A 27,520-nucleotide genomic window follows, 5' to 3' on the forward strand; every position below is an offset into this window, starting at 1 on the left:
TGGACATTGAGCAGTCCAATGAGGAGCTCTGCCTCTCTGTGACACACAGGTTAGGGGCAGAAGCCCTTGGATCAACACTGAAGCCCACATTGCACCTGTCTGCAGCTCTGGCTGTGCCATCTCCCTGGGAACCTGCCCCCAAAAGCCCCAGAGCTCCCTGAGTGCTCAGTTCCTTGGGAAAGTGCAATGAAATATTCATGCACTGGCACCAGCAGCACTGACAAATCCAAAGGCATTTCCCAGCACTTGAACTGGTGCAAGCTGCAGCACTCGTCCCACAAGTGCTTCCCAAGGAGCACAGCAGAAATCCATCTGCAATGGGAGGCAGCATCAGCTCCAATTTCAATATTTACTGTGCCTGCTGCAATCGCAGCCCTGCTCCAGATGTGCTCCCAGCTGTTTGTTTTCCTGGCCCAGTCTTTGGTAACAAACAGCCCCTTGCTTTAATCACCTCCAGATCAGAGACTGAGGGTGATATTTCACCACAGTTAATGGAATTTTGCAGCTGAAAGGCCCAAAGCAGCTCAAACCTCCCAGAGTTCGTGTTCTGAGGGTGCAGCAGAGCCCCACCAGAAATCAGGGGGCACTTTTCAGGAATTTCCTCCCAAATCTGCCCCAGCTCAGGGAGGGCAGCCCTAAATCCCAGCCCAGGCTGGTGCTCACCACCCTGGATCAAGAGCCCAGCACAGGCAGAGGCAATTCCTGGGTTTGGGAATATCAACATGGGAAGCACCAGAACCCCCCAGAACAGGAAAACTGGCACCAAATGGCATCTCCCCTCCTGAAAACACCCTTTCCATCCTCTCAGCCACAGGCAGTGCACAAATCTCCCCAGGACAGCTCCTGCAGCCCTGCTGCCATCCCCCAGCTGCTGCTGCTGCAGCCTCTGGGGTCACACATATCAAAGCACCCAATTGCCTTTGCTTTTCTTGCCTCCCTTTTTTTTTTTTTTTTAAACACGAGGAATATGAAAGCACCCGCTGAAGCTGGTCCTTGTTAGCAGAGCCATTTTCATCTCTTTAAACTCAAAGAGAGCAATTCCCTTGAAAACTGTCACAGCATTTTCCCAATCCATAAAGAGGAAGTTCAACAGCCTCGGGTCACTAATCGCAGATACAGAGCATAAATTATCTCTTTCTATTGCACAGCACTGAAACATACACATTCTTTTATCTTACTTATGTGATTCTCCCCATAAACTGAACCTTTTAGACGTGTTTGTAGTCTGAAAAGGATGTTTTACAAATAAAAGGGAAGCACTTTGCTGTTTACACAGCATTCCTTCCGTGGGGTATATTAATATCACATCCAGGTGGGTGGACAAGAATTGCTTTACACAACAACACAACCTGGGTGTTTTCCCAAAGGAAAAACTTCATCTGAAGTTTAAGAGTTGCTCAGCACAGGTTTCTTGGTCTTAATAATTTTGCATCGCTTTTAACCTTAAAATGTGCCAACAACCAACTGAAGGGAATATGATTTAAAAACCCCCAGAAGTTCTGCTTAGAAAGCAGAGCAGGATGCTTACACACTACTAATTTAATTAAAGAGTTATTTTCCTTTCAAATACCCTCTAATGGCCCAAAACGAACTGAGGCTGCTTTAAAAATCAATCACTTTAATCAAAACTACAAGTCCAAATTCTCCATGGATTGGTGTTCAGTGATTGCAGTGTCAAAAACGCAGATCCATCACAGCCCTGGCTGCGAGTGCCAGGCAGGGACCCGTCCCCAGAGGTGACACCGGGGGACAAACCCAGCCTGAGAGGCTCTGAAGCTCTGCCAGGCACAAGGTGGAGCTGACTGAAGGCTTTCCCTAAGTGGCTCCATCAGTCCCTGCTGAGTAAAAGGGAGATTGTGCCTTTCCTGCCACTCACGTACCCAAAAAAGGGAGATTTTGCCTTTCCTGACACTCACGTACCCAAAAAAGGGAGATTTTGCCTTTCCTGCCACTCAGGCACTCAAAAAAGGGAGATTCTGCATTTCCTGCCACTCAGATACTCAAAAAAGGGAGATTCTGCTTTTTCTGCCACTCAGGCACAGAACAGGTACCCAAAAAAGGGAGATTTTACCTTTCCTGCCACTCAGGTACCCAAAAAAGGGAGATTTTGCTTTTCCTGCCCCTCAGGCACAGAACAGGTACTCAAAATAGGGAGATTTTGCTTTTCCTGCCATTGAGGTACAGAATAGGTACGCAAAAAACGGAGATTTTACCTTTCCTGCCACTCAGGTACCCAAAAAAAGGGAAACTCTGCCTTTCCTGCCCCGCAGGCACAGAGCAGGGGCTCAGAGAGCATCCACACCTTTGCCCTCCGTGCTCCTCTGTCCCTCTCGGGCTGTGCCTTTATCCCACAGCAGCAATAACAGCATCACCCCCACCCCACAGAGCCATCCCAGCACATCCCTGGGGGTGGGACCCCCTCTGGAACCCAGTGACATTTCACATCCCTCAAGGAAACCCTCCGGAAAGCAGGAAAACAAATTCCTGTAATGAATTATCCTCAGCAGCTCAGCAAGCATAACAATGTGCCTTTGGAGGCCGAGCAGAGCCACGAGAAATCTGACAGTGCTCAAGGAGCCCCAAATGACCAGAGAGGAAATTTCGACTTCAATAATCCTAAAGGTCAGAAGCATTATTAAACATGACAGATGCTCTCACTATTCAACACCAGAGGACACGGCTACATTTATCCTAACTCCATTTTCTCTTGCTACATAAAACCCAGCTAATGTACAATTTGATACTTTTTTTCCCCCCTAAAAGCCAGAGATAACATTTTTTTTCTGGGTATTTTCCAGCTGGCACACAATGATTTATTTAGCACTCAATTATCTCAGCACAGGTGTAGGAAACAGGTTTACCTTGGGTAAGGGGGAGGAAACAAGGCAAGAGAAAGGTAAAATGGAAAGCTAAAGGTGCTGAAGACATGATGCCATGACAAAAGGCTTACTGAAATTATAAATATCAGCCCAGGGAAACAGCCCAGGAACCTTTCCTGGGGGAATAATCCTCCACTGCTCCTGTGCCAACAAGCCAGCCATGAGAATTCCAACTGCTGGATGCCAACTGGGGCAAAAACTAACAGGGCAATCACATTAAAAAGGAAAAAAAAAATCAAAACAACCCCCTGTGGATTATTCTGTGGGGGTTTTTGTTTGTTTTGGTGTTTTGTATATTTGTTTGGGGTTTTTTTGTGTAGTCCCTAAATTGTAAGGGTTGGATTGCAGAGATCCAGGCCATATGGAAGGAACGGAGGCAGAGCTGGATTTGAGCCCTCAAAAACACACATATAGCCTTAAATTCCAGCTGTTAATCCTCCCTGTGAACAATGCTGCCATCTGCTTTACACCCCCAAACACGAGCACTGCCTCTCCAAAGGACCATGGTGGAATTGTGACATAACTCTGCAGCTCTGGAGGAATTCATTCACTTGCACTGGTGCATTACCCTGCCAAGGCTATCAGAAAAACAACCCCAAAATCCCACAAAAATGTTAAATATTGGTTAATTGACAAAATAATGGCACTGATGAAATGACACATCTGAGCCAGGTCTGAACACAGCATCTCCACACAGCCCTGAGCACCAAAATCTGCTGGGTTAGCAGCTCAGAATGGATGATCCTGCTCCTGCTTGCTTCCCAAGATGTACAACAGAATAAAAGGATGTGGCTCCATATTTCAGCCGAGTCCAGCAAAAGCCCAGTGCCCATAAATCCACAGAGCAGCCCCGTGCCTCAGCTCTGAGCTCACCTGAGAGACGCTGCAAATCCCCTGCTAATTTAACAGCTGAAAGCAGCACTTAGACAACAGCCTGCCACACAAAAAGGATTTATTTTTACACAGATGTGACAAGCCCAAACCTCACTGTGCAGCACAGCTTAGGATCTGTGTGAGAATTCAAAGTGGCATCTGGGTAATAGCGACCAAAAAAAAAAAAAAATACACAGAGAAGCATTGTAAAAAGGAGGGGAATTATCAAAATGGATTCATATGCATCTGGAATGATTTTAATACAAAACACCCAGCAAATCTCCCTGTGCTGCTGACAAATCACCAGCTGAGGTAAATCCCAGATAATGAAACATTGTAAGGAAGGCTCTATTTAATAATTTAGCCCCTGTCAAGGAGTTTGTATTGATTCTTGTTTCCAGCACAGGCGGAGAATGTTATCTGCAGCCTCACGGCTCAGTGACAGCATCAGAGGATTTAATCACTGAGCAGCCCTGCCCTGCAATCCCCAAGTGTCACCTCCACCCCTGTCTGCACCCACATTCCCACCCCGCGCTGCCCCACTGCAGCCACAGCAGCACCTCCATCTGCCGCACATTACACAGAAAAGCCAATCTCATTTGCAGGCTAAATTTTTGATTTTAAATAATTCAGTGTCCCTTCAAAGGCCTCATTTGTCTGGCTCCCATCAGCAAGGCTGCTCTGGCCCTTCACATCACTGTGAGCTGCTCCAGCCTCGCCTTGGAAAGGTTTAGCAGTGATCTGGAGGAAGCAGAAAATCTTTTTTTGCCTTTTTTTGGCCTTAGAAATAGCGATGGATGTGGAGAAGCAGGGGGAAAAAAAAATCTGTATTAATCAGCATTTTTTCCACACCAAAAAGGAAAGGTCACGCTGCCTCGGAACTGGCCAGGAAAAATTTGCCACAAATTAATTCAGCTGCAGTTCAGGAACAGAACATCAATTCATCTGCAAACAGAATGAGGCTTTTAAATACATAAATGCTTGTGGCTACAGAAACCTCACCCAGATATTTGCAGGCAAAAACCCCAGCTCCTGTAACAGTGCAGAGAATAACAGATGTAAATTTAACATGCTTGCTAAAATGCAAGGCCATATGCAGGAGGAATGCAAAGGAGAGGAAGCATGAACTATATAATTTGGAAAAAACAAATTTCTTGTGATTTTCCCCCTCCTTTATTCCAGGTGAGGTGCAATCCTTTCCATTTTCTAATCCTTGGGATGGGAGCAAAGCAGTCCCAGGGGCCCAGGCAGCCAAGGTCATCACAGCCAGATTTTCTATTATAGGGCACTAGCAGCATTTCACAACTGTCTTTTTATGCACTTCTGCCTTTCCATGCAGACTATAAATTGTTACAAGGCCCTGGGGCAATCCAGCTGTACACTCCATTCAAATCAGGCTTCAAGGAGAAAGCTCCACAGTCAAGATGCTTCAATCAAGTAAACACACAGGCACAAAGGGCAACTGCATCACAATTAATAACGTTTCCTTTTGTGTGGCAAATTCAGCGTTTTCCCGGTGTAAAGTTTCCCTCTGATGCTCCCATTCAGAGTGTGGCCATTAGCATTTTAAATGTGACATCAAATTAAGGCAGGATGCAGAAAGCACAAACAGGCTGCCGAAATCCATCTGCTGGTGGTGTTCTGGGTCCCCGTGGAACACAGGAAAACCTTAAAAAGGCAATTTGGGCTCATTTATCCAAGCTGGAAACTCGCACCAGGAAAGGTCTGAACGGCAGGATGGGAGGGCAGGTCTGCAGCTCTGCTGTGTTCGGAGGAATGCAGAAATAAATGAGTGTAATTGCAGCAATGAGCTGCTCTCAGCTCCCACAGAGCCTGCAGCAGCTGCCTCTGCTCTGGCACTGCTCACTCACTCACCCCGTGCCTCTGCTGCCTCCTGCTCCTCCTCTGCCTTCACCTGCACCTGCTGGGCCAGGGAAAATGCACATCAGCTGCTTGGGTGAGAGTGCCAGGGCTGCTGTGCCGGTGTCCCCTTCCCCTCCAGGCTGAGCTGGGGCTGCTGGTGCCAGCAGGGCCACCTGAGCTCACCCAAACCAGCACAGAGCTCACCTGAGCTCACCCAGGACCATTCCCAAACCATTCCCAAAGCAGCACACCCACCAGAGCTCACCTGAGCTGCTCCAGGGTCCTTCCCAAACCAGCAGAGCCACCTGAGCTGTTCCAGGACCATTCCCAAACCAGCACACCCATCAGAGCTCACTTGAGCTCCAGGACCATTCCTAAACCAGCACAGAGCTCACCTGAACTGTTCCAGAACATTCCCAAACCAGCACAGAGCTCACCTGAGCTGCTCCAGAACATTCCCAAACCAGCACAGAGCTCACCTGAGCTGCTCCAGAACATTCCCAAACCAGCACAGAGCTCACCTGAGCTCCAGGACCATTCCCAAACCAGCAGAGCCTCCCTGGCCCAGCTCAGCTCCCAGGCAATCCCACCTTGTGCTCCTGCCCCTCTCCCAAACACCAAAATTCAGTGAACTTCTCCCACTCTGATCTCTGCAGCAGATAAAGCCCTTTTTTTTCCCACAGACATGGCTCTGCACTACTTTTGATATTTAAATTGAGCCTTAATCAAAGCTGGATCCGCATGGGTTTACAGGCACTACATAATTAATACATTCATATCTGAAATGTAATTACTGCTGTTGCATCATATATTTAAAGCCAACAGCTGGCTATTCAGGTGAGGAAGACACTTTGATTGGGATAAAACAATGCTGTAAGCAACACTGCAGGGTTTTATTGCTCACAACCACTCTGAGGCAACTTCACAGGGACAGGAGAGCTGGGGACCCTTGCCCTGTGCACAGAGAGCTTTGCTGAGATCCTGATGGATTCACTGGGATATTCCTGCTGGATTCCCCATCACAGCATGCTCCCTCAAACAGGTTTAATTTCTGTATCTGGGGTGTGGGGTTATAAAGTGTCCCTTAACCAACTGGGTGCACACAGGAACTGGATTTCTGCACATTTATTGGATTTTCTCACACCAGTCACTCAGCTGAGTTTTAATTGTGTGTTTTCATCAGCCAGAAGTAATCACAATCAACATTTTAATTAAGATAAAGGGAATGGACAGAATTTTAGGACTTGCTAACCACAAACAAAAAGATAAAAGGAAATTTCACTGTTTATAATTCTTTGTATTACAATCACTGTAAACTACAAAAGAAACACATTAAATACTAGTATTTGATTAAAAAACCCTTTAGCTCTGAAGCCATACCCTCAGCCTGAAGAAAATACAAATCTATTTTTTCAAATGGCCTGATCTGTAAGGAAATTCAGTGAGAATTTCCACTCTCAAAACACAGCACTGTCCAACTGAAAGAGAATTTTGGACAGGAGGACTCGTTTCCTTTTGGGGTGGAAGGAGGCAGCAGAAGGTGCAGGCTGTGAATGGCACACAGGGCTGGCAGAGCAGACCCTTGGCCATTTCCCCCAGAAATTCCAGGTGCCACTCCTGTGCCAGCCCCGCTCTGCTGCCTGGGCTCTGAGCAGGCATCCGCAGCCCCACGGAGCATTTAAGGAACACTTTGTCAAGCCTGGGGGTTTTTAACGTGTTTGACTTGTGCCAAATGAGAATGAAGGAAAGCATGCTTCCCTAAGCTGCTGATGAATAGGAAATGGGCATTTCTGACAGCAGCAGGCTGCTGTGGGAACAACTGCACTGTTCAAAATGCACCGGTGCTGCTGCAGAGTGAAGGGAAACGAGCAGATTGACATCCAGGAGACAATTCCTGATGTAAACAACCTGAACGTTTTCCACAGGAAAAAATAATCAGAGAAACTTATGTTTTTTTAATGCAGCAGAGCATTTACTGTTCCATTTTATTGATTTGCCTGTGTAATTTAAAGCCCAAGCTGTAAGATTGTTCTGGAACAAAAACACCCGGAGCAAGCAAAGCCTGAATCCCAAGCTAAGGATCCCACTCTCACCATCCTCAAAACAACATTTTCCTCCTTAAAGCTGCTCAGCACGCAGTGCCAGGAAAGTATAAAGTCACATTTCTCTGCCCCTTCCCAGGCTTTCTCCACCTTCCCAATTACATTTTGCTGTTTCCCTTTTTTTAAAAACAATATTTTTAAAGTAACTGACACTGTAAGCTGGATAGGACAGGCTTAAACTGGGAAAGAAGTGCTCCCCAAGGGAAAAACAAGGTAGGAAAGTTGCTTTAAAGCCAATCTTGACCTTGCATAATCCCGATTTCCAGGGGACCACTTGAACCCAAGCACTGGCTCAGCTGCCCCGAGAGGAGGGAGAGCAAATATTGAACACCAGCAATGAAGGGGAGCTGATAACCAATAAAAACATCTAAGGCAATAGACCAAACTCAGATTGAATCCTGCCTCACCACAGCTTGCTCCTAATCAAAGTCCTCAAGAATAATCTGGTCTTGAATCCTGAAAGAGGACAGCATTAATCCAAAGAAAATGAACTAGCACCAAAAAGAGATTAATAAAATGTTCTGGGACACAGACAGCACAGAATAACCCAATCAGCAGAGAAAAAAATCATACACTGCCTTTTTTTAAAAATCCAGACAACTATCACATACTCTTCAGAGGGACAACAGCAATTTCACTCTTAAAATGTTTGAAGCTCAATAATTCACACTGGTGAAGTGAAGCCAACAAAGAAAAGCATTTATGGATATGATACCTCCCCACCTGCCCTGCCACCCCATCCTTCTGTGAGGACAGGAAAAGGAAACTGCACTGGTACCAGCCAACACTCACACATTTCAGTGCTGGAGGGCAGAAATAAACCAGAGGATTCCCAGAGAACTCCACAAAGTTCTGCAAAATTCCAAACAAAACCTGAACCACAACAGCGATCTTGGTGCAGCAAGGACATCCTGATTTTCACTGGGTCATCTGTAACTCCCTCTCATTTTATTAAATATAACTTTATGTTCCTGTTTTATCAGTAAAACACCCCCATAATTCCTGTCCTCACACTGCACCTAGCACAGGGGAAGCATAAGGTAAGGCTCACACACTCAGCCAGAAACTTTTATTTTGTGACAACCAACACATAATGTATTTAATTAGTGGGCGACATTTCAAAGCTGTTGACTTTAACTTTCCTGCTTCACTTGACATATTTAGCTGAAGGCAAAACAAGGCTGTTTTGCTGTTGGTATCTCACACCAGAAGAGAAATCAAGTGTCCTTTCCACTGCTCATCCTCCCTCTCCCCAACAGGAAAATCAGCAGCCACACACACACTGGGGATTTCGTTCTGCTGGTATAATCAGCACCAAGAGGGTTTTGGTTTTGTCATTTATACAAGTTCCTTTTATGCCTTATGTCAGTGAGAAAAATTAAATTAACAGAGAAATTCGAGAACTCTGAGCAGGCAAAAGTAAACATAGAACAGAGACACTGTTTCCATGTCAAAAATTATGCACAATTGCCAGCAGCCCTGGTGCCAAGTCCTTTGTGTGCTGAAAACAAGAGTGAAGAGAAACCACTTCCAAACCATCCAAAGGTACTAAAGCTGCAATTCCCTGAGCTGAAATGAGTGGCCCAGCCCCAGAGGCTGCAGCTTTTGTTCACCCCCTGAGCAATTCCTGCAGCTCAGCAGCACCCACAGGACTGGAACCAGGCAGACCCAAAGGGCCCAGGGCTCTGCAAACCCAGGGACTCCCCAAAAACAGGGGGAGCAAAGAGGGAACAAACCCACAGGTGCCAAGCACCGGCAGGACAGCAGCACTGAGGAACACCCCAAATTGTCACAGAATAACTGGAAAAGCCTGGAAGGAATGAAGGCAGGTTTATTCTGATAGCAGCAGCCTGGGTGATCTATGGCTGTGGACAATACATTGATAAGGAGAGTTTATTATCTGCTCAGGACTCAATACAGCAATGAGGAGCAGCAGAAACAAACTCCCAGAGGTGTCCAAATCTCCTGCCCACAGAACTGTGCCAGGTGCCAAGCCTGTGCCCTGGCTGTGAGCAGGAGATTTGGGCACCTCTGGGAGGGGGACGGGGGGACAGGCTGAACCTCCAGGGCTGCAGTCACACAGAAAGGGGCAAACCCTGCTCTGATCAGTTCCTGCTCAGCTCCCTGACTCTCACTGCTAGGGAATGAAGTGCTAACAGTCCTTCCATGTTATTTTCTGTTCCTCCCCACTGAACTGGCCGCCCTGGTGGGTGTCCCCCTGCCCATGGGCAGCAGAGATGCACAGGGTGCCAGGGCTCTGCCTCACCCCAGAGCTGCGCTGGACAAGGCACAGCCAAACTGCCCTTCCCGAGCCCCAGTTTGCCCACAACACAACTCAAAGCCCAGGTTTGTGTTCAGCTGAACACGCCAGGGATCTCGGCCCGAGCTGCTGGGGCTGCCCCAAAGACAGAGCTGGGGTTTAGCAAAAACCAGCTCTGGGTTCAGAGGGTAAAGCCTCACTCAGAGCTGCATGGAGGGATCCAGGCTAAGGAACATCCCCACCCTGGAGCCTGGGGCAGGGGAAAGGAGGAGAGCTGAAAATGTTCCTTACCAGTTTGAAGTCTTGAATGCTGCAGATGAAATAGGGCGTGTTCGGCCGGCGGCTTTCAATATAAACGCAATCTTTGAAAACACAAGATTTTACAATAATGGGCATTAACTTCTGTGCCTCCAAGAAACAGCATAACAACAGGATACATTCAAATACAGCTTAAACTCTGAAAGAACCACCATTGCATTTGCATATTGTGTAATTTATTCTGAGTGTGATCTAAAAATAGGAACTATTTATGATGATAAATAAGGGAATTTACTGCATCAAAATTAACTTTGATTTGAATAGACATTTTGCTAGGAAAACAAAAAGGAATTTAAAGACCACTCTGGATTGAGTTAATAACAATGACCAGGTCACAGCCTGTGAACCAGACCAAGACAAGAGAGGAAAGTAATCAGATTTTTCGTGGTCAGCTCGCCATTAAGAACCGAGCACCAACATATTTTCTCTTCTAATTGTGAAGAAAACCAAGGCAACCAATCACAGATGAAACACAGCAAACTTAAATTAGATTTACCTCAGGGAAGGCCTGCGCTTTCTCGAATTGCATTTGACAAGACAGAAACACAGTAATTATTTCTGTTTGCTTTTGACAACCGCGCTCTCCAAGGCTGCTCTAACATAAGGTCTGTTGTGTTCAAAACAGTCTTGGCAATAACTACAACAAAAGCAGTGCCCTCGGAATGAAAACACAGCACGGATGGGAGAGAAGTGCCTGATTAATGATCCTGACCTTGGAGCTCAGCAAGCTCGCACACAGCTTGCTAAACAGAGAGATGCCAACCCCAAAGCCAAGCAAACATTGAAGGGAACGTCCTGGCGACCCCTGTGACACACAGATAAGGAGTGTCGCCTCCAAACACAGCAGGGACAACAAACACCGCTGTCCTGGCAGGGATTTTCCATGGGCTTTTCTGGGTTTCTACAGAAAACCTCCAAAATCCCTGAGTTTCATAAGGCACATTTCAAATCCAGCTCATTTGGGAGCTCCAGCAATTCCAGCACATCCCAGCATCCCCACAGCCCTGGTTATCCCAGATTTCCTGGTTATCAGGAATTAATCCAGCAATTCCAGCACATCCCAGCACTCCCGCAGCCCTGGTTATCCCAGATTTCCTGGTTATCAGGAATTAATCCAGCAATTCCAGCACATCCCCGCAGCCCTGGTTATCCCAGCTTTATCCCACATTTCCTGGCATTCCCAGTGCACGTGGCCAAGGCTGCAGTCCCTGCTCAGGACCAGCTGGGCCATCCGTGCACATCCTGCTCCTCCAGCAGTGAGTGAGGTTCCACACACGCAGCACCACAACTCGCAAGATCTTTATTTTATTTTATTTTTGCTATGCGGGCTGTGCAAGGCTCGTTCCCCAGGGTTTGCTCAGGCAGCAGGCACAGCCAGCAGCCCTGTGAGATGGCTGGCACACAGTGAGGGGCTGTGGCATCTCCTGTGGATAAAATCTCACTCTGGGCTGCACCGAGGGAGGCTCTGCTGGCTGCCTGCCAAGCCCAAAACAATGATGACATCCAGTTACAGGGCTCCAAAGCACCAGGGGCCGGGCAGATAAGAAAAACAAGTTTATCCAGGTGCACAGCAATGCTGGGGATGGCAGGAACTTGGAAGATGCCCCTCAAGGAAAGGAGAATGTTTACAGAGGCACTCACAACAGCCACCCAAAACTCAGACAAGTTCAACATCTGATGTGTTCAGTCACTGAGTTTAGCGATGACAAAACAGCAAATGCTCTGAAAGGAAATTAACAAAAATAAAAATAAAAATAAAAGGGTTTTCCATGAGCTTTGCAGAACAGAGTGAGGAAATGCTGAGTGCCCTGCAGAGCCCCTGCAGTCCCTGCCAGCCTGAGCCAGGAGTGCACTGCTCACTGCCCTATCTCGTGTCAAACGTCCCACTGGAGCTGCAGCATCTCCCTGACACATGGCACACAATCATTCTGCCTTTGGGCTTGTGATCCTCACCAGATGTGCCCTACTTCTGAAGGGTTACATTCATATTCCCACACTAAAAGCTGCTTTTAAATTAGAGCTTCAGTGCATGGATGTAAAAATTCTCTTGGAAATCACCCCAACCAGCTTCATTTTCTGAACCTTTAGCAGCCTAAACGCTGCAGGTTTTGTAGCAACCATCCTCACAATTAAATCCTTTCATGTTTCACCTAATGAGTCAACACTTCCATCATCCAAGGAACAAAGCCACGGGCTCTGTGCACAGCACACACTTCCACAGGGAGGATATTCCTGGAAAGCCTTTGTCAAGGAATTATCCACAATCCCTCCCCATCAGCCTCACCAGCCACAGCTCACTCTGCATGTGTGTACAGACATGTACAAACCCTGAACTCAAGCTGTGGAAGCAGCAGTTGAAGGATGTTTACACTCCTGCATTAAGGAGTATTTACATTGCTCATCCTGGTGCCTGAAATGAAAAGGCTCGGTGGTCCCAGAGCCCTGTGCCAATCCCTGACCTGGCCCCTCCTGCAGAAACTGCTCTGAGCCAGAGCCAGTGGGAGGCCAGGACCCTCCCAGGTGCTCCAGGTTAAATACCAGCACCCCTGAGCACCCCCAGAACAGTTAAATGTGAATAGGGTTAAATACCAGCACCCCCAGAACAGTTGAATGCGAATAGGGTTAATGTCAGCACCCCCAGAACAGCTGAATGTGAATAGGGTTAATGCCAGCAACCCCAGAACAGTTGAATGCGAATAGGGTTAATGCCAGCACCCCTGAGCATCCCCAGAACAGTTAAATGTGAATAGGGTTAATGCCAGCACCCCCAGAACAGTTAAATGTGAATAGGGTTAATGCCAGCACCCCTGAGCACCCCCAGAACAGTTAAATGTGAATAGGGTTAATGCCAGCACCCCCAGAACAGTTGAATGTGATCAGGAGCAGGGTGCCAGCAGCCACAGATCACTAATGAGCAAGAGGTACCTGCCAAAGGATCAGAATCAACATTGACAGCACTCAGTGAGTTTAAAGGCTGAAATGTGAACTTGCCTGCACCCCAGGCTCAGGAGACGTGCCAAAGCTTTGCACACAAAGGTCAGCACTGAGACAAACATGCAGCAGCTTATCCCCACTCACAGGTAGGGGATATTTATCCCCACTCACAGGCAGGGGCTGTGCATCCCCACTCACAGGCAGGAGATATTTATCCCCACTCACAGGCAGGAGATATTTATCCCCACTCACAGGCAGGGGCTGTTTATCCCCACTCACATGTAGGGGCTGTGCATCCCCACTCACAGACAGGAGCTGTGCATCCCCACTCACAGGTAGGGGATATTTATCCCCACTCACAGGCAGGGGCTGTGCATCCCCACTCACAGGCAGGAGCTGTTCATCCCCACTCACAGGTAGGGGCTGTTCATCCCCACTCACAGGCAGGAGCTGTTCATCCCCACTCACAGGCAGGAGATATTTATCCCCACTCACAGGCAGGAGCTGTTTATCCCCACTCACAGGCAGGAGCTGTTCATCCCCACTCACAGGTAGGGGCTGTGCATCCCCACTCACAGGCAGGAGCTGTTTATCCCCACTCACAGGCAGGGGCTGTGCATCCCCACTCACAGGCAGGAGCTATTCATCCCCACTCACAGGCAGGAGATATTTATCCCCACTCACAGGTAGGATCTGTGCATCCCCACTCACAGGCAGGAGATATTTATCCCCACTCACAGGTAGGGGCTGTTCATCCCCACTCACAGGCAGGAGCTGTTCATCCCCACTCACAGGCAGGAGCTGTTCATCCCCACTCACAGGTAGGATCTGTGCATCCCCACTCACAGGCAGGAGATATTTATCCCCACTCACAGGCAGGAGCTGTTCATCCCCACTCACAGGCAGGAGCTGTTCATCCCCACTCACAGGTAGGGGCTGTGCATCCCCACTCACAGGCAGGAGCTGTTCATCCCCACTCACAGGCAGGAGATATTTATCCCCACTCACAGGCAGGAGATATTCATCCCCACTCACAGGCAGGAGATATTCATCCCCACTCACAGGTAGGGGCTGTTCATCCCCACTCACAGGTAGGGGCTGTGCATCCCCACTCACAGGCAGGAGATATTTATCCCCACTCACAGGCAGGATCTGTGCAAGCCTCTCCTCCCCACGAGGCTCACAACACACCATTTGCCAGGCTGATCCTTCAGTGGCTCTTCCTGCTGAGCAGATTTCAGGCAGCACTGCTGGCTCCTTGTCAGGGAACAGGAGCTGGAGCCCTCTCTGCAATAAATGGCTCAACCAATTTACTGTGTTCATTTGAAGCTCACAGGAGTATTCCCAGTGCCTGGACTATAGCTCTTATTTGGCAAATGATTTTATTATAAACCGGTATCATAGTGAATCCATTTTCTTTAAGGGGTTTTGCTGCTGTTTAATGGACTGTCAGTATAATTTAGATTTCATCTATTTAAACTCATTCAAGCCTGGCTCCTGATTGTACAATAAATGGAACATATTTCTATTCAACAAAATTAATGACAGCTAATTGTACTCTGCAGTTCCCAATTTCATAAAAGCAACTGTTCTGCAGCTCAGGCCCCCAGCTACATCATTTCCCACAGCAATTATTTTCCTGCACTTTTCAAGCATGTCCACAACACTGCACAGCTCTCCTTGCAAGGTGCACCCACACATGCTTCATTAAGAGATCTGTACAAATAAACACCTTTTCACACCGAGCTGTGCCCCAGAAATGCCCCACTGCCAGCAAAGACCCTGTGGCTGCTCAGCCCTCACCTCCTGCCAGGGCTCCTCCTGCCTTGGAGTTGTTTTTTCAATTAAACACATGAAAAGGGAGGAGGGGTGGGAACAAGAATCCAGGCTGATAAAAGAAATTCATTAAATAACCAGTTAGTCTGAAACTCCTCCCCTAGCACAGATAAGCTTTGCTGCACGCATGCCACCCCTAACAGGCTTTTCCTGCCCTTTTAGGGCCACAGGAAAACTTTGCTGGAGGTGCCAGACTTGCCCTCAGTGATGTCCCACAAATCCCCTTGGGAAATCCCACCTGTCCCAAAGCTCTTCATGGCCAGTGTGGGGGACACAGGGACAAACAGCACCAAAACTGCACCACAGGCCTGCAGGACATCACTGATTTATTCTGAACAGCCTCAAGCACACCAGGAGAGCTCAGAGAGACAACTCTGCTGCTCCCAAGGCCACCACAAACACCAAAGTGGCTCCTTAGCTCCCCTAAAGTGTGACACCCCTCACCAACATGGGGATGGGCTTTATTGGTGTATCCTCAAGGAGAATAAATGTCAGCATTTCCCATTTCCCTGCTAGTGACCCCTCCCCTCCCCTTGCTGGTCAGACACAGAGCACAGCCCCGGGCACAGACATGTCCAGAGGAGGAAAATCAGACTTTTGTGACACTGATGAGCAGCTGCCCTCCCCTGCCTGGCTCCCGCAGGCATTCCAGCATTTCCCCTGCCTCAGCCCCTGCTGAAGGGCTGTTTGTGCAGCCACTGATGTCACTGCAGGAACAGAGCCCCACAAATCCCTTTAATTCCTGCAGATCCCTTTAAATGGCTCTACGCAGGCAGAGCAAGCAATGCTGTCCCCAGTGCAGGTGACGGTCACCTGCTCTGCCAGGCTCCCAACCAGATTTAACCCAGCACTCCAGGCGCCACCACAGCACCACAACATCCTCAGCACTGATCCTGTGGCTTCAATTCAATCCCAGCCCTTCCTGAGGTGGATTTTGGCAGAAGCCAGGGACATAGAAGGGATCAGTCTGCATGGGAAATGGAAGAAAAATCAGCAATAAATTATCTAACTGAAATCCAAGAGGAGGAAAAAAAAACTCTGCTTTAACACAACTCTCTTTCATTGGCATCTCCCTGGGCTAAGGCAGCCTAAAGCAAATTTGAATTTGTGCAACAGAAATTAATGCTACTCCAACAGGCAGTGTGACAACAGCAAGGTGAGAACTGCAAGGGAAAGAAGGAGGAAAACCCCAGAGAGCAGATTTGGAAGGAAATGGGAGGGAGGGTGTGGAGACTGAGAGGACAGATGGGGAACTGGGCCAACAAGCTTTTAGGCTAGGCCTGTGTGATTTCCAGCAAAGTAGAGAAGATTAATTGCACAGTGTTGTCTAAGCCCTACTCAATTCTTTTTAATACATTATTTAAAGCTGTGCAGCATTCATTATATCTATGCAAATTAATAAGAGCAGTATTTACATGGTAACAATACAGTGAAACCTTTCCCTTGAAAAAAACTCAATGATCTTGATTATCTGTTTATTTACAGTTTATTTGCTATTACTCCAATACAGCTGCTGAGCTCAGCATAGGGAAAAAAGCAGAATTAAGTGCTGGATTAAGTACTCTACAGCAATGGGGTAAACACAGAATGAGATTTCAACCAAGAAATGCAGACCTTGAACTTTCATCCACGTCAGATGAGAGCACTTAAGAGAAAGAATCAAATGATTGGAAAGGATTTCCCCTCCTTAAAGGCCAGAAGATGTAAGCTGAAGATGGCTATCCCTTCTGCACACACCTTTAATTTTCATCTCTGTAATCCTTGCTGTGTCTCATTAATTTAAACTCTCTAATCTCTCTTAAAATTTCTGTAATTTTCACCCTTAACCACAACTACATCTCCCTGTATGGAAGGAGCTGGAAGAGCTCCTTCTGCAATGGATGCTCACAATGGTTTAGAAAACCTCCAGCACAGGGATGTGGAGTCAAGATCTCACTCCTGACAAGAAATTCCCTTTAAAATCTAATTTAAAATGGGTATATTCAGTTCAGGTCCCAGCCATGCTCAGGTCCCTCCTGGGCTGAGCTCATGTTTGTTCTCTTCACTCTCAGCAGTTTTCAAGTTGAGTTTTCCAACAGCACAAAGAGCCAACACAACAGAAAAGTTTCAATGCCAGGGTAAATCTCTTATGCTGATTACTATTAACAAAATGTAAAATTTCATATGCAGGGGTTTAAGTTACAGAACTGCTACAAAATATCCCCATTATCACCAACAGAATGGCTCTCCTTGCTCTTTCCTTGGACAACCTCCTCCAGATCAGCCACAGCCGCTGCTCCATCCTCCTACAGAATAAAACTGACACCACAAACTGATTTCCCATCTTCATTTTAAGCAAACCCTTTTTGCAATAAAGCCAGTGTATCACATTGTACTCCTGGGCCCACACAACAGCTGTTCTCAACAGATTCTGAATTATTTTTCATCCTCTGACACTGAAAATAAGATTGCCACCAAAGCTGACGCTTCCGCAGGCTCCCAGCTGCCCCTGCTGGAAAACAAATATTCCTGACACCATGGCAAAGGCAGCTCCTTTGCGGTGATGGATGAAATGAGCTGAACTGAAGCTGAGGCTGTTCTGACTCACATTGGTCCAGCTAAGAGCAAACCAGAGCGCTCAGGGCTCCTGTGGGAGGAGGAGGAGGATGGAGCTCAGCACGTGCTGATACAGCCAGGAGCTTTCCATGCACACCCACACGTGTCTGCAAGGGCAAGGCTGCAGCCTCCCCAGGATGGGGTAATTCCAGCTCCCAGGAGCACATTGAGCCCTTAGGACAGGGGTAATTCCAGCTCCCAGGAGCACATTGAGCCCCCCAGGATGGGGTAATTCCAGCTCCCAGGAGCAGCCCCCAGGACAGGGGTAATTCCAGTTCCCAGGAGCACATTGAGCCCTTAGGACAGGGGTAATTCCAGCTCCCAGGAGCACACTGAGCCCCCAGGATGGGGTAATTCCAGCTCCCAGGAGCAGCCCCCAGGACAGGGGTAATTCCAGTTCCCAGGAGCACACTGAGCATCCCTGGGCCACCAGAGCCAGCACCAAAAGAGACTGATGTAACTTTAGGATGATGTAACTTTAGGATGACGTAACTTTAGGATGACGTAATTTTACAATTATATAACTTTAGGATGATGCAATTTTAGGATGATGTAACTTTACAATGATATAATTTTAGGATGATGTAACTTCACCATGATATAACTTTAGGCTGCCCCTTACCTCCAGGCCTGTAGACCACGTCATCCTCGGTGATGAAGGACGTGATCTCGCCGTTGTCGGTCCTCTCGTAGCGCGACTTCTTCTTGGGCGGCTTCTTCTTGCTCTTCTTGGCCGACTCCTCGGTGGTGGCACTGTTGTTGTCGTTGTCCTCGTCCTCGCTGTGCTCGCTCTCGGCGTAGTTCTTGGCGCCGCCCTCGAGGGTGCAGCTGCGCCGGGGCCGCGAGCTCTCGCTCTCGCGCGCCTTGTCCCGCTTGTCGCGCTCCTTGTCCCGCTCCCGGTCCCTGTCCCTGTCCTTCTCCTTCTCTTTGTCCTTCTCCTTGTCCGCCGTCATGATTCGCCACGTGCCTTCTTCTGTCCTCTCACGGCTGGGCCTCCGTGAAAGGTAGACAGTGAGCCTGGGCTTCAGTCTTCTGAATTTCTCACTCAAAGCCAGGAAAAATTCAACCACTCCAGCAACCCCGGCGTTTCAAAAAGGAGCTTCAGGAGGCGAGGGGAGACAAAGAGGGGAAAAGCCCATGTTAGTATTCCAAATTCCTTCAATTCCTTAAGATAAAAATTAAAACCGAACAAAACCCCACATCCTAAAGCAATTGGTGTGGAAAGCACAAACAGTACAATACAAAGCCTTTTGAAGACTTCCAGACACTGAAGTTACCGTTTCTGTGAAATGTTTGAAGCTACCTCCATCCTCAAAAATGATCCCTCAATTCCTTAAAAAAATTCTTTAGCTCGCTGCAGACACGTAATAACTCCTGTGATGGGCAGCGCCCACTGAGAACAGGCACCACTTCACAGCTGGAGCTAACAGGGAGCGTGCCAGTGCCAAAAACAAACCCCATAAAACATTTAAGAGAGGACAAGTGCAGAGAGGAAGAGTCTCCAGCTCTCCTCTGGAAGCAAATGAGGGAGTTCAGCAAATGGCAGTGCTGTTTCACATCTCAGCACCACTCACAAGCCATGCCCTACAAAGCTGGTACAGGGTAAGGGATGCCATCTGCCACTTCCAGGGCAATCTGTTAGCAAGTCCTGCCCCTACCCTGCTTTGCCAAAAATAGAGCTAACCTGTAATCCACAGATTACAGGAATTAATTAATTGAAACCAAACCAAACCACAGTAGTTACAACAGCACTAACGAAATCTGCTTTTCCATATATAAAAACAGGACCTGTCATGAAAGGAGGATATTTCAAAAAGAAGGCATTCAACTCACAAAGGTAAATTATCTTTTTTTTTTTTCCCTAATTCACCAATAATGCTGAATCTGCCCACATCCAGTTCCTCAGTTTCCAGGAAGCTACTACGTGGTGCAACTCAGAATTAGCCCACAGTGTAGGATGTCTGAAAGGCAGGGACCTGAGAACATTGATTGCTCATGCATTAGGCTTTTGAAACCACATCAGAGAGGGAAAAAGGCTGGTTTGATTTTTGAGAAGTCAGCTGAGGAGTCCCTGATCCCATGCACGGGAAATTCCTTCAGTCCTACACAGGTCTCAGCCCTCAATGTTCCTGTCCCTGCTGCTCCTGGAGCAGAGGGAGCAGCACAGGAGACAAACAGGAGAGACAAACAGAAGAGACAGACAAACAGAAAGGACAAATTGCTGCTGCTGCTGCAGTGAGGCTGTGCCTGGGCTCAGGAAGGAGATGAAGGCAGGTAGGCAATGATGCTGTTTGCTCTGCCCCCAGCAGCTCTGACAGCTCCCAGGGCATGTGATGGAACTGATGGCAGAGGAAAACACCTCAGTGAGCCTGCAGGGATCCAGGACAAACCTCCTACACTTCCAGAGGGAGGGAATTCCCCAGCAGCAGAGCTTGGGGTATTCCTATTGCTGCTCATACAAAAATCACCTCAGGGAAAGGATCACACCCCTCTTGTGGCACAGCTGCAGCACAAGCACCTTCCTTGGACTGGCAAGTGCAAAATGTCCGTTTTTTTCCTTTAAATCATTTCTAATTTAAAAAATCCCCATCAGTCACCATTTCATTATTGAGGATGTAGTAAATGACAGAAGGAGCAGGTTTGAAACCTGGCCAGCTCCAGGGCTTCTCCTTGAAGCCTCAGGATGAGGAGCTAAGAAGGTGCCAACCACCCCACACCTCTAAACTTGAATGCAAAATGATGTTAAAGTTCCTGTCTTAAGGACAAATACAAAAGTTGATCAGTAACTGACAGATAATGCATCCATGTTCATTTTCCCTGCATCTGAAACACTCTGAGCTCCACCTCACATTGTGTAGGTCTCAAGGAGCCAGAGCTGTGCAAACAACTCTGAGAAAGCCACAATTGCAGTGCAGGCTGCTCCTTGCCAAACTTTCCTTTGTGAGTAAATGTCAAGCGCAGCAGTTTGCAGCAGTGGAGCCTGTCCTGAGGCTGGAGCACAGCAAACCCTGTCAGCCTGCTGGTGAAACACTCCACACAAATCCTGCAGCGCTTTTATCACAATTACTATGGGGATCCTTTTCCTGGGTTTGTTTTCTTTGCACAACACAGTTCTGCACAGAGGAGTAACGCTGAATAAACAAACACCACGTTCAGATTATTTCGTTTACTGGAGGGCTGTGCAAGAGGCAGTGTGTGCCACACTTTGCTCAGCCTGCTCAGCTGTGAAATTTCCACTCCAATGGCCATTTCCTCCCAGCTCCCATTTCAGGGATCCCATAAAAAATAATTTTCACAGCCATTGCTTTCCTACATAAATATCTCACATTTCCAAGTCGATTTCACTCCAAATACTCAACTTCAAAAGATTTGGCAGGATTAAATATCACCATGAAGCACTGACTACTTTTGTCTATGTTAAAACGCTCGGGTTTCCAGTGATGAGGAAGCAAGAATTCCCCACCAGGACTTTGGAGAAATCCAGCAGGCACAATTTAACCTTTAACTTCATCTAATAATCCCAAGTGCACAAGTTCATAATCATTATTTTCAACTGATCATTACCCCATATTCACCTGGTTCATTTCCCCACCCACCCCCAGCATTTTAAATCTAGCTCAAATTAAAGTTTCAACCTTTTTTACAGCCACAAAACCCTTCTCACACTCCAGTCCCAGCCTGGAGAGGAGGACTTTGCTGCTCCACAAGTGACCTGCTCACAGTTGTTCTGTCTGGACACCTGGAAAGCCCTGCCAGAGCAAAAGGCACATATAGCACCACTCTGCACATTAAGCACTTAAACCTCTTAGCCAGAATTAAAGAGTCAGGTTTTACAGACAATGTGAAGGCAACTCCACCAGAAATGCTACGAGACTGTAACAACAGGAAGGCATCTGAGAATGCAGGGCAACTAAAAATATGGAGAAGAGCTCCTTTTTCTCATTTAAGCTAGACAGATAAATCTTTTAACAGGATTTGTTTGGTCATGTGTTACCAGTCTTAATAAACACAACAGGACCATTCTTCTGTAAGCCTTTAGTCTCATATTGCCAGATAAAAAGGCACTGTTTGCAGCAAATGCCAGATTAAAGGAACTATGTGCTGCCACTGCTAGAGTTCCTGCCACAGAGCTTTTCTAATTTTGATGTCAAGGGAGAATTTTAACTCAGGTTAAGTGCGAGGGATTAAAAGCCCCCCCCCCCAAAAAAAAAAAAAAAAAAAAAAAAAGGAACAGAGAAAACAGCCCATAAAGGTTTGCCCATATGTTTATAGGGTCTTCAGAACTGCTTTAAGAAAAGCCCTGAGATCATTTGTGAGAAATGACACAAATTAGAATGGAAGCAGAGCTGAACTGCAGGAGGAATCCAGGAGCTCAGAGCAGGGGAATTTGGGAATTTGCACCCAGCCCACCCTGCTGAAGCCCATCAGCTGCAGGGCAGGCACACACCTTTAACCTCCAGCTCTCAGGGGAGACTGGAACATCTGTTATCAACTTTCTCCCACATTCCTCCCCTATCTCTGCCTGCCAGGGCAAACAGGAGCTGCAGATATTGAGGGACAAGGGCATCAAGTGTCATGGGGACATCCCTCAGAATATTCCCACTCCAGGGTCCATCCATCACCTCCACTGCCAGCAACACACCCAGCAGGGCAAACCCAGACACAGCAGGAGGGGAGGGAAAAGGGGGAAAAGTGAGAAAAAAGGAAAAGGGAGTACAGCAAGGGTTTTACCCCACTATTCTTGGACAGTTTTTCACTGTTGGGGTGAGGTGTTACTAAAGACACTCACCCAACTTTGAAATTCCAGATCCTGCTGGGTTTATCTATAGAATTTTCCAACCAATCATCACACACAGAGCCAAAATACAGATCTCTCCCTGCCAGCAGTACACAGACACACACAAAGCATTTTCCCCATAACACTAATGCCCAAGTCAGTAAAAATGTTCATTTTCCTCTGTGCCAATCCTGCTGGTGCAGGAGGTCCCACTGCCTATACTGGAATGCTCAGGGGACAAGTCTGGGACCCTCCTGGGAAAAAAGATTTGCTTAAAAGTCTTAAAAAGCCCTTAGGAGTCTCTCCAGTGATTGATGTGCCCCTTATCAGGTGTCTCCCTTATCTCCTGTTTGGGGTTTATAGCACGAAGCCAGCCCTGGTCACTGTGGGTTCCATTTGACATCCCCAGCCCCTGTGAGCCGTGTCAGCACGTGAACCAAAGGGTGTTTGTTCCCTTTGTGCTCTGTGCCCACCATCCCCAGGGCAGGGGCAGCCCCTGGCAGGTCAGTGCCACTGCAGGACACAGCTCCAGGTGTTTCCCATGACAGGCTGTGACCTCTGCTGCCCCTCTGCTGTTTACCCAACCTGACCTGAGCACAGCAAACACGAGATCTCACGTTTCTGAGCCAGGGCTCAGCTCCCCTGCACATTCCAGGCACGGTGGCATCACCCAGGGCCAGGGGGACACTCTAGACAGGCAGGATGACACCTCAGAGAGGATCCTAAGGCACTTCCTTCAACACAACCCTGATGCTACACAGCTCTAAGGAATGAGAGAAGACGCTACACAACTCAAAGGAACAGGCAAAGCAAGATTTCCCCCAGCACAAACATCCCTGCACTTAATGGAGAACAGTGCCAGGTTATTGCTGTCACTGTGTCTGCAGTCACCCTCTCAAGGAAGAGGGAACTGCCAGGGAAGCCCAGGCAATCCTGAGGATTTTTAAGGAGCCAAGACAGCAAAGCAACGTTTCCCTTTGTGTTATTCTCATGGGCACAGGCAGGACAAGCAGAACAACTTTCTATTTGTGAGAGGTCAGGAATTCAGTGAGGACTGGCAGTGAAATTCTACAGGAGTCAGCTTTGAGCACAGGGCAGACTGAAGGGCTGGGGTGAGGTTTGGGGTGAACATTTCAGCTCCTAGCTCCCCCAGAAATGGATGGGCAATTTCTGCACCACATCCACAACAGTGAAGTGCCACCACCTGCCTTTGGACAGTTTTACACACAGGCTGCCATGAAAGGAATGTCACCCCAAATAAGCCACATCCTCTCTCCACACTGGCTCGAGAGCAACAACATAAAATCAATGCACCCTTAGAAAGACTCTGCACCGCCAGAATTAGCAGATCAATTAGGCAGGCTTTCTGTGCCATTAGTGCCTGGTGAGGAAGGCAGAACAGCAGGGCTGCTGCACACACACAGGGACAGGGCTGCTGCTCAGGTGTCACCTGGCTGTGACACACACACACACACTCAGAGCACTGTGGGCAGGCTCCCCAAACCCAGCTGTGACACACTCAGAGCACTGTGGGCAGGCTCCCCAAACCCAGCTGTGACACACACACACACACACACTCAGAGCACTGTGGGCAGGCTCCCCAAACCCAGCTGTGACACACACACACACACTCACTCAGAGCACTGTGGGCAGGCTCCCCAAACGAGTTTGGGGTGACCCAGGGCAGGGAGAGCCCAGCTGCAGGGCCAGGAGGGCAGCACAGCCCTCACTCCCAGCCCACAGCGCTGATCCAGGCCCTGAAGTGGCTGCTCTGAGCCCCTCCTGTCATCTCAGATCTGCTTTAATGGCCTCTGTACTCACAGCAGACAATAAATATGAGCAGGGTATTTACCCTGCTCTGCAGCCATTCAGCCTTAATGGAAGTGATTACCACAACACAGGGCTGAGTAATGTGGAGCAGCCATCCCATCACACCATTAAAAACCAGAACTTTAAAAAATGACCCTATAATGTGGGATAACTCCCTGCTATACTGCAGGATAACTCCCCTGTTAGGGGAGAACAGGCCCACAGGACCTGCAGAAGCTGCTGTTAAAACAAAAACAATTATCTGGGGAACCTGAAGTCATTTGGAGCCATGAAAACATCTGCATTATGAGGCTGCTTAACAACACTTAAAACAGGGGGGAAAAAAAAAGTTGAACAAAACCATGTTGTTCTACAGCAAATTATTTTGAACAGATAGACAGACTTTGAGAAGCAACAAGGGTAAACCCTGAAAAAGCATGCAGATGGATTTCCTGACAGGCAAGTCTGTGGCAAAAAAAGAGAAGTCTGCAGTATTGTTACTATAATAGGTGAAATAAAAACATTCCAAAGTGCTGTAAATTCAGCTCTGGGAAATACCAACACAGAAATCAAAGCATAAAGAGAAATCCCTGGCACACAGTAACAGCCAAGCCAATGGTAACAGGAAGGAATCCTTCCATGGAACAGAACCACGTGTCCCTCCTAGAACAGCCTGGTTTTATGGCATGTCTGATTATTGAGGCCACCAGGGCATCACCCTTTGCTGCCTGCAGGTCACTTATTTTAAGACAAAAATGAATTCTGCACGACACTGACCACATTCACTTGTGGGTGTTTATAGAACCAGCCCATTGCTGCTCTGCAAGTGCAACTCATCTCCAACTCCCAACTAATTCCTGTTTCCATTCTAAATTTTATTTTGGTGCCTCCATCTCTGGAACATGTCTACAAATATCTACCAAACTGTCCCTCCCTGCATGTTTTTAGCTGAGCTTTTCTCATTTGGATGTTTCATTTTTAAATGGCTGAACACTCAGCTGTCCCCCTGCAATCCTTTCATCCTCCAGAAAGCTCCAAACCATAGTTATTTAAATCACCCCAAAGAGAACTAGATCAGGTTATTTTTGGAAAACCCCTTTGAGCAGGAAAGGCAAAACCTCTGCTCCTCAGCCACACGAGTGTTTTATTTAACTGCAGACACACTTGTGCATCTGAGCTTCTCAAAAGGGAAGAGTAACTGCAGGGTGGGCTCCGCCACGAGCTGCCTGGCCAGACACTCCCAGGGAAACGTGCCTATAATTAAAGCAATTTCTCTCTAAAGAAAGCAGCATCCTGAGATTTAGAGGCTATCTGAAACACTAACTAGAGCCGTGCCCCATAAAATTCCCCAGCAGAGGAAACAAAGCAATCCTGCTCCCAGCCAAAGGGCAGAGGGTGGCACAAGGTTACCAGGATGAGCAGGAGATATTAGGAGGACATTTTTTCTTGCCCACTGTTTTAAACCACCTGATGCATAAGCGTGAGGACAGATGATATTTCTGTCTGGAGAAGCTGCCTTTAATTTCAGCATCGGTCTCATTTCTCCGAGGAGCAGCTTATTTTGGTTAATGACAGAGCAGACGTCAGAGCTGCTGCCCAGCCCAGGGCACAGCCTGGCTGCTCTAATCAGGAGATTAAGTGTGCTTATTCATGTGTGAAATGCAGGCCTGAGCCCTGTCTCACATTAGAGCCTGTTCCTCATCAGCTCAGAGCCTTAACAACTGAGATGGATTCAATTACACCTGCCTTCCTTTCCTGCACGCACAGAAAACACAAATATCCAGTATTTAGAGCAGTAAATCCTCACACACAGAAACACCCAGAATTTAAAGCACTAAAACCCCAAACACAGAAATATCCAGCATTTAAGGCAGTAAAGCCTGGCTGGGCAAGGCTGACCTCTGATCTGTAATCTCTGCTGCACGAGCAGGTTGTGCCACGAGGCAGCAGGAAAATGATTTGAAAAGCAAACAGACACTGTCCTGGGCAAGAAGAGTAAGCACAAACTTGTCAGACATAGGTGCACTGCTGCAAAAGCAGCTGGTCAGCAGCAGAGAGCTCCTCATGCCCCTGGGCTGCTGCTGCAGGGCTCCAAACACGTGTTGAAGGTATTTGCAAAGGGGCTCTGTGTTTCCAGGGATCATATGAGCTCCTGCATGACCTTAAGTGAGAGAAACCAAAGCTGTCAATGTCAGCCTTTGACTTCCAACATATTTTCACCCCAGAACTGCATCTCAGAGTCTCTCACACATCCCTCTGCCCGAGGTGAGCTTCCCAAAGGAGCCCCACGCTGCCCAACCCCACAAAAACCCCAATTTCCAGTGCCCCAAAGCCTCCAATGGCTTCTCTCTGCACTGACTTTCACAGCCTTTTCCCTCTAGTCTGGTTTGCCTTGTCTGCAAGTCAGAAAGGTTCCTTCTAAAAAAAGAGAACATGGTTTCAAAGACAACTGAAAATTCACCTTCTGTGCAGCCACATCACTGCTCCTGGGCTACAACCGAGTTCCTGAGCACATTTTAAGCACTATTTTTAATATTAAGAGTATTTTTTTTTAAGGACCAGCTGTCAGCTCTCACACATTGGGTGTTTCAACTCTATAAAATTATGCTCAAACAGCAACACCTGTGCTACAGCAGTGACACCCCCCCTCCATCAGTGCCCAGCCACCCACTGCAAGGGGCTTCACCACTGGCCTCATCTTCCATGAGAAGAAGAAAAAAATATATTAAAAAATGCTCCGAGTGATTAATCTGCTTCTAATCTACAGCAAGAGGAAATACTTTAACACTGCATGAAATAACTGCTGGCTGTGGTCACGCTTCAGACATTAATGTCATTTCTGCTGGCAGGGCTCTGAACTGCAGGGTGCTCAGGCAGGAGCTGTGGGGCAGCACGAGCTGGATCCTGCATTTGGGCTCATCTTGTAAGCTGCTGAGAGAACAAGGCTGCAGAGTAAGACCTTAAGCCATTAAGCACAGAATAACCAATGCAAATAACCACTAAGCTACACATGAAATGGGTGGCCTCGCTCTTGCTGTGGCACCAGCACACCCCATCACTTGCCACCAGCAAAACCGGCACGTGGCACAGGTCCTGTGGCAGCAGTTTGGGTTTGTGGCCTTGCACACATATAAAATATAAATAAATATAAATAAAATAGGGGGAAAAAAAAGGAAAACCTTCCCAGCTCTCATGATGACACACTAATACTCCATGACACGCAAATGAAGATCACACAAGCCATGTCTCATACTGAAAACACCATCCAAACAGA

The 27,520-nt window shown here is 47.7% G+C and overlaps 1 protein-coding gene across 3 annotated transcripts in view; it reads right to left on the reverse strand.

Moving 5' to 3' along the window:
- The window catches only part of RERE (arginine-glutamic acid dipeptide repeats), a 160,114-nt gene that overhangs the window by 87,566 nt on the left and 45,028 nt on the right, over nt 1–27,520 (reverse strand). For all 3 annotated transcript variants that reach the window (XM_063177015.1, XM_063177016.1, XM_063177017.1), the window contains 2 exons: nt 18,283–18,759; nt 10,269–10,339 (listed from right to left, as the gene is read on the reverse strand). In XM_063177015.1, coding sequence (XP_063033085.1) covers nt 10,269–10,339; nt 18,283–18,613 — 402 coding nt within the window. In that variant the 5' untranslated portion in view covers nt 18,614–18,759. Of the gene's footprint in view, nt 1–10,268; nt 10,340–18,282; nt 18,760–27,520 lie in introns of those variants that run through there.

The sequence above is a fragment of the Melospiza melodia genome, chromosome 26 (assembly GCF_035770615.1).
Source record: "Melospiza melodia melodia isolate bMelMel2 chromosome 26, bMelMel2.pri, whole genome shotgun sequence".
Taxonomy (NCBI): Eukaryota; Metazoa; Chordata; class Aves; order Passeriformes; family Passerellidae; genus Melospiza; species Melospiza melodia.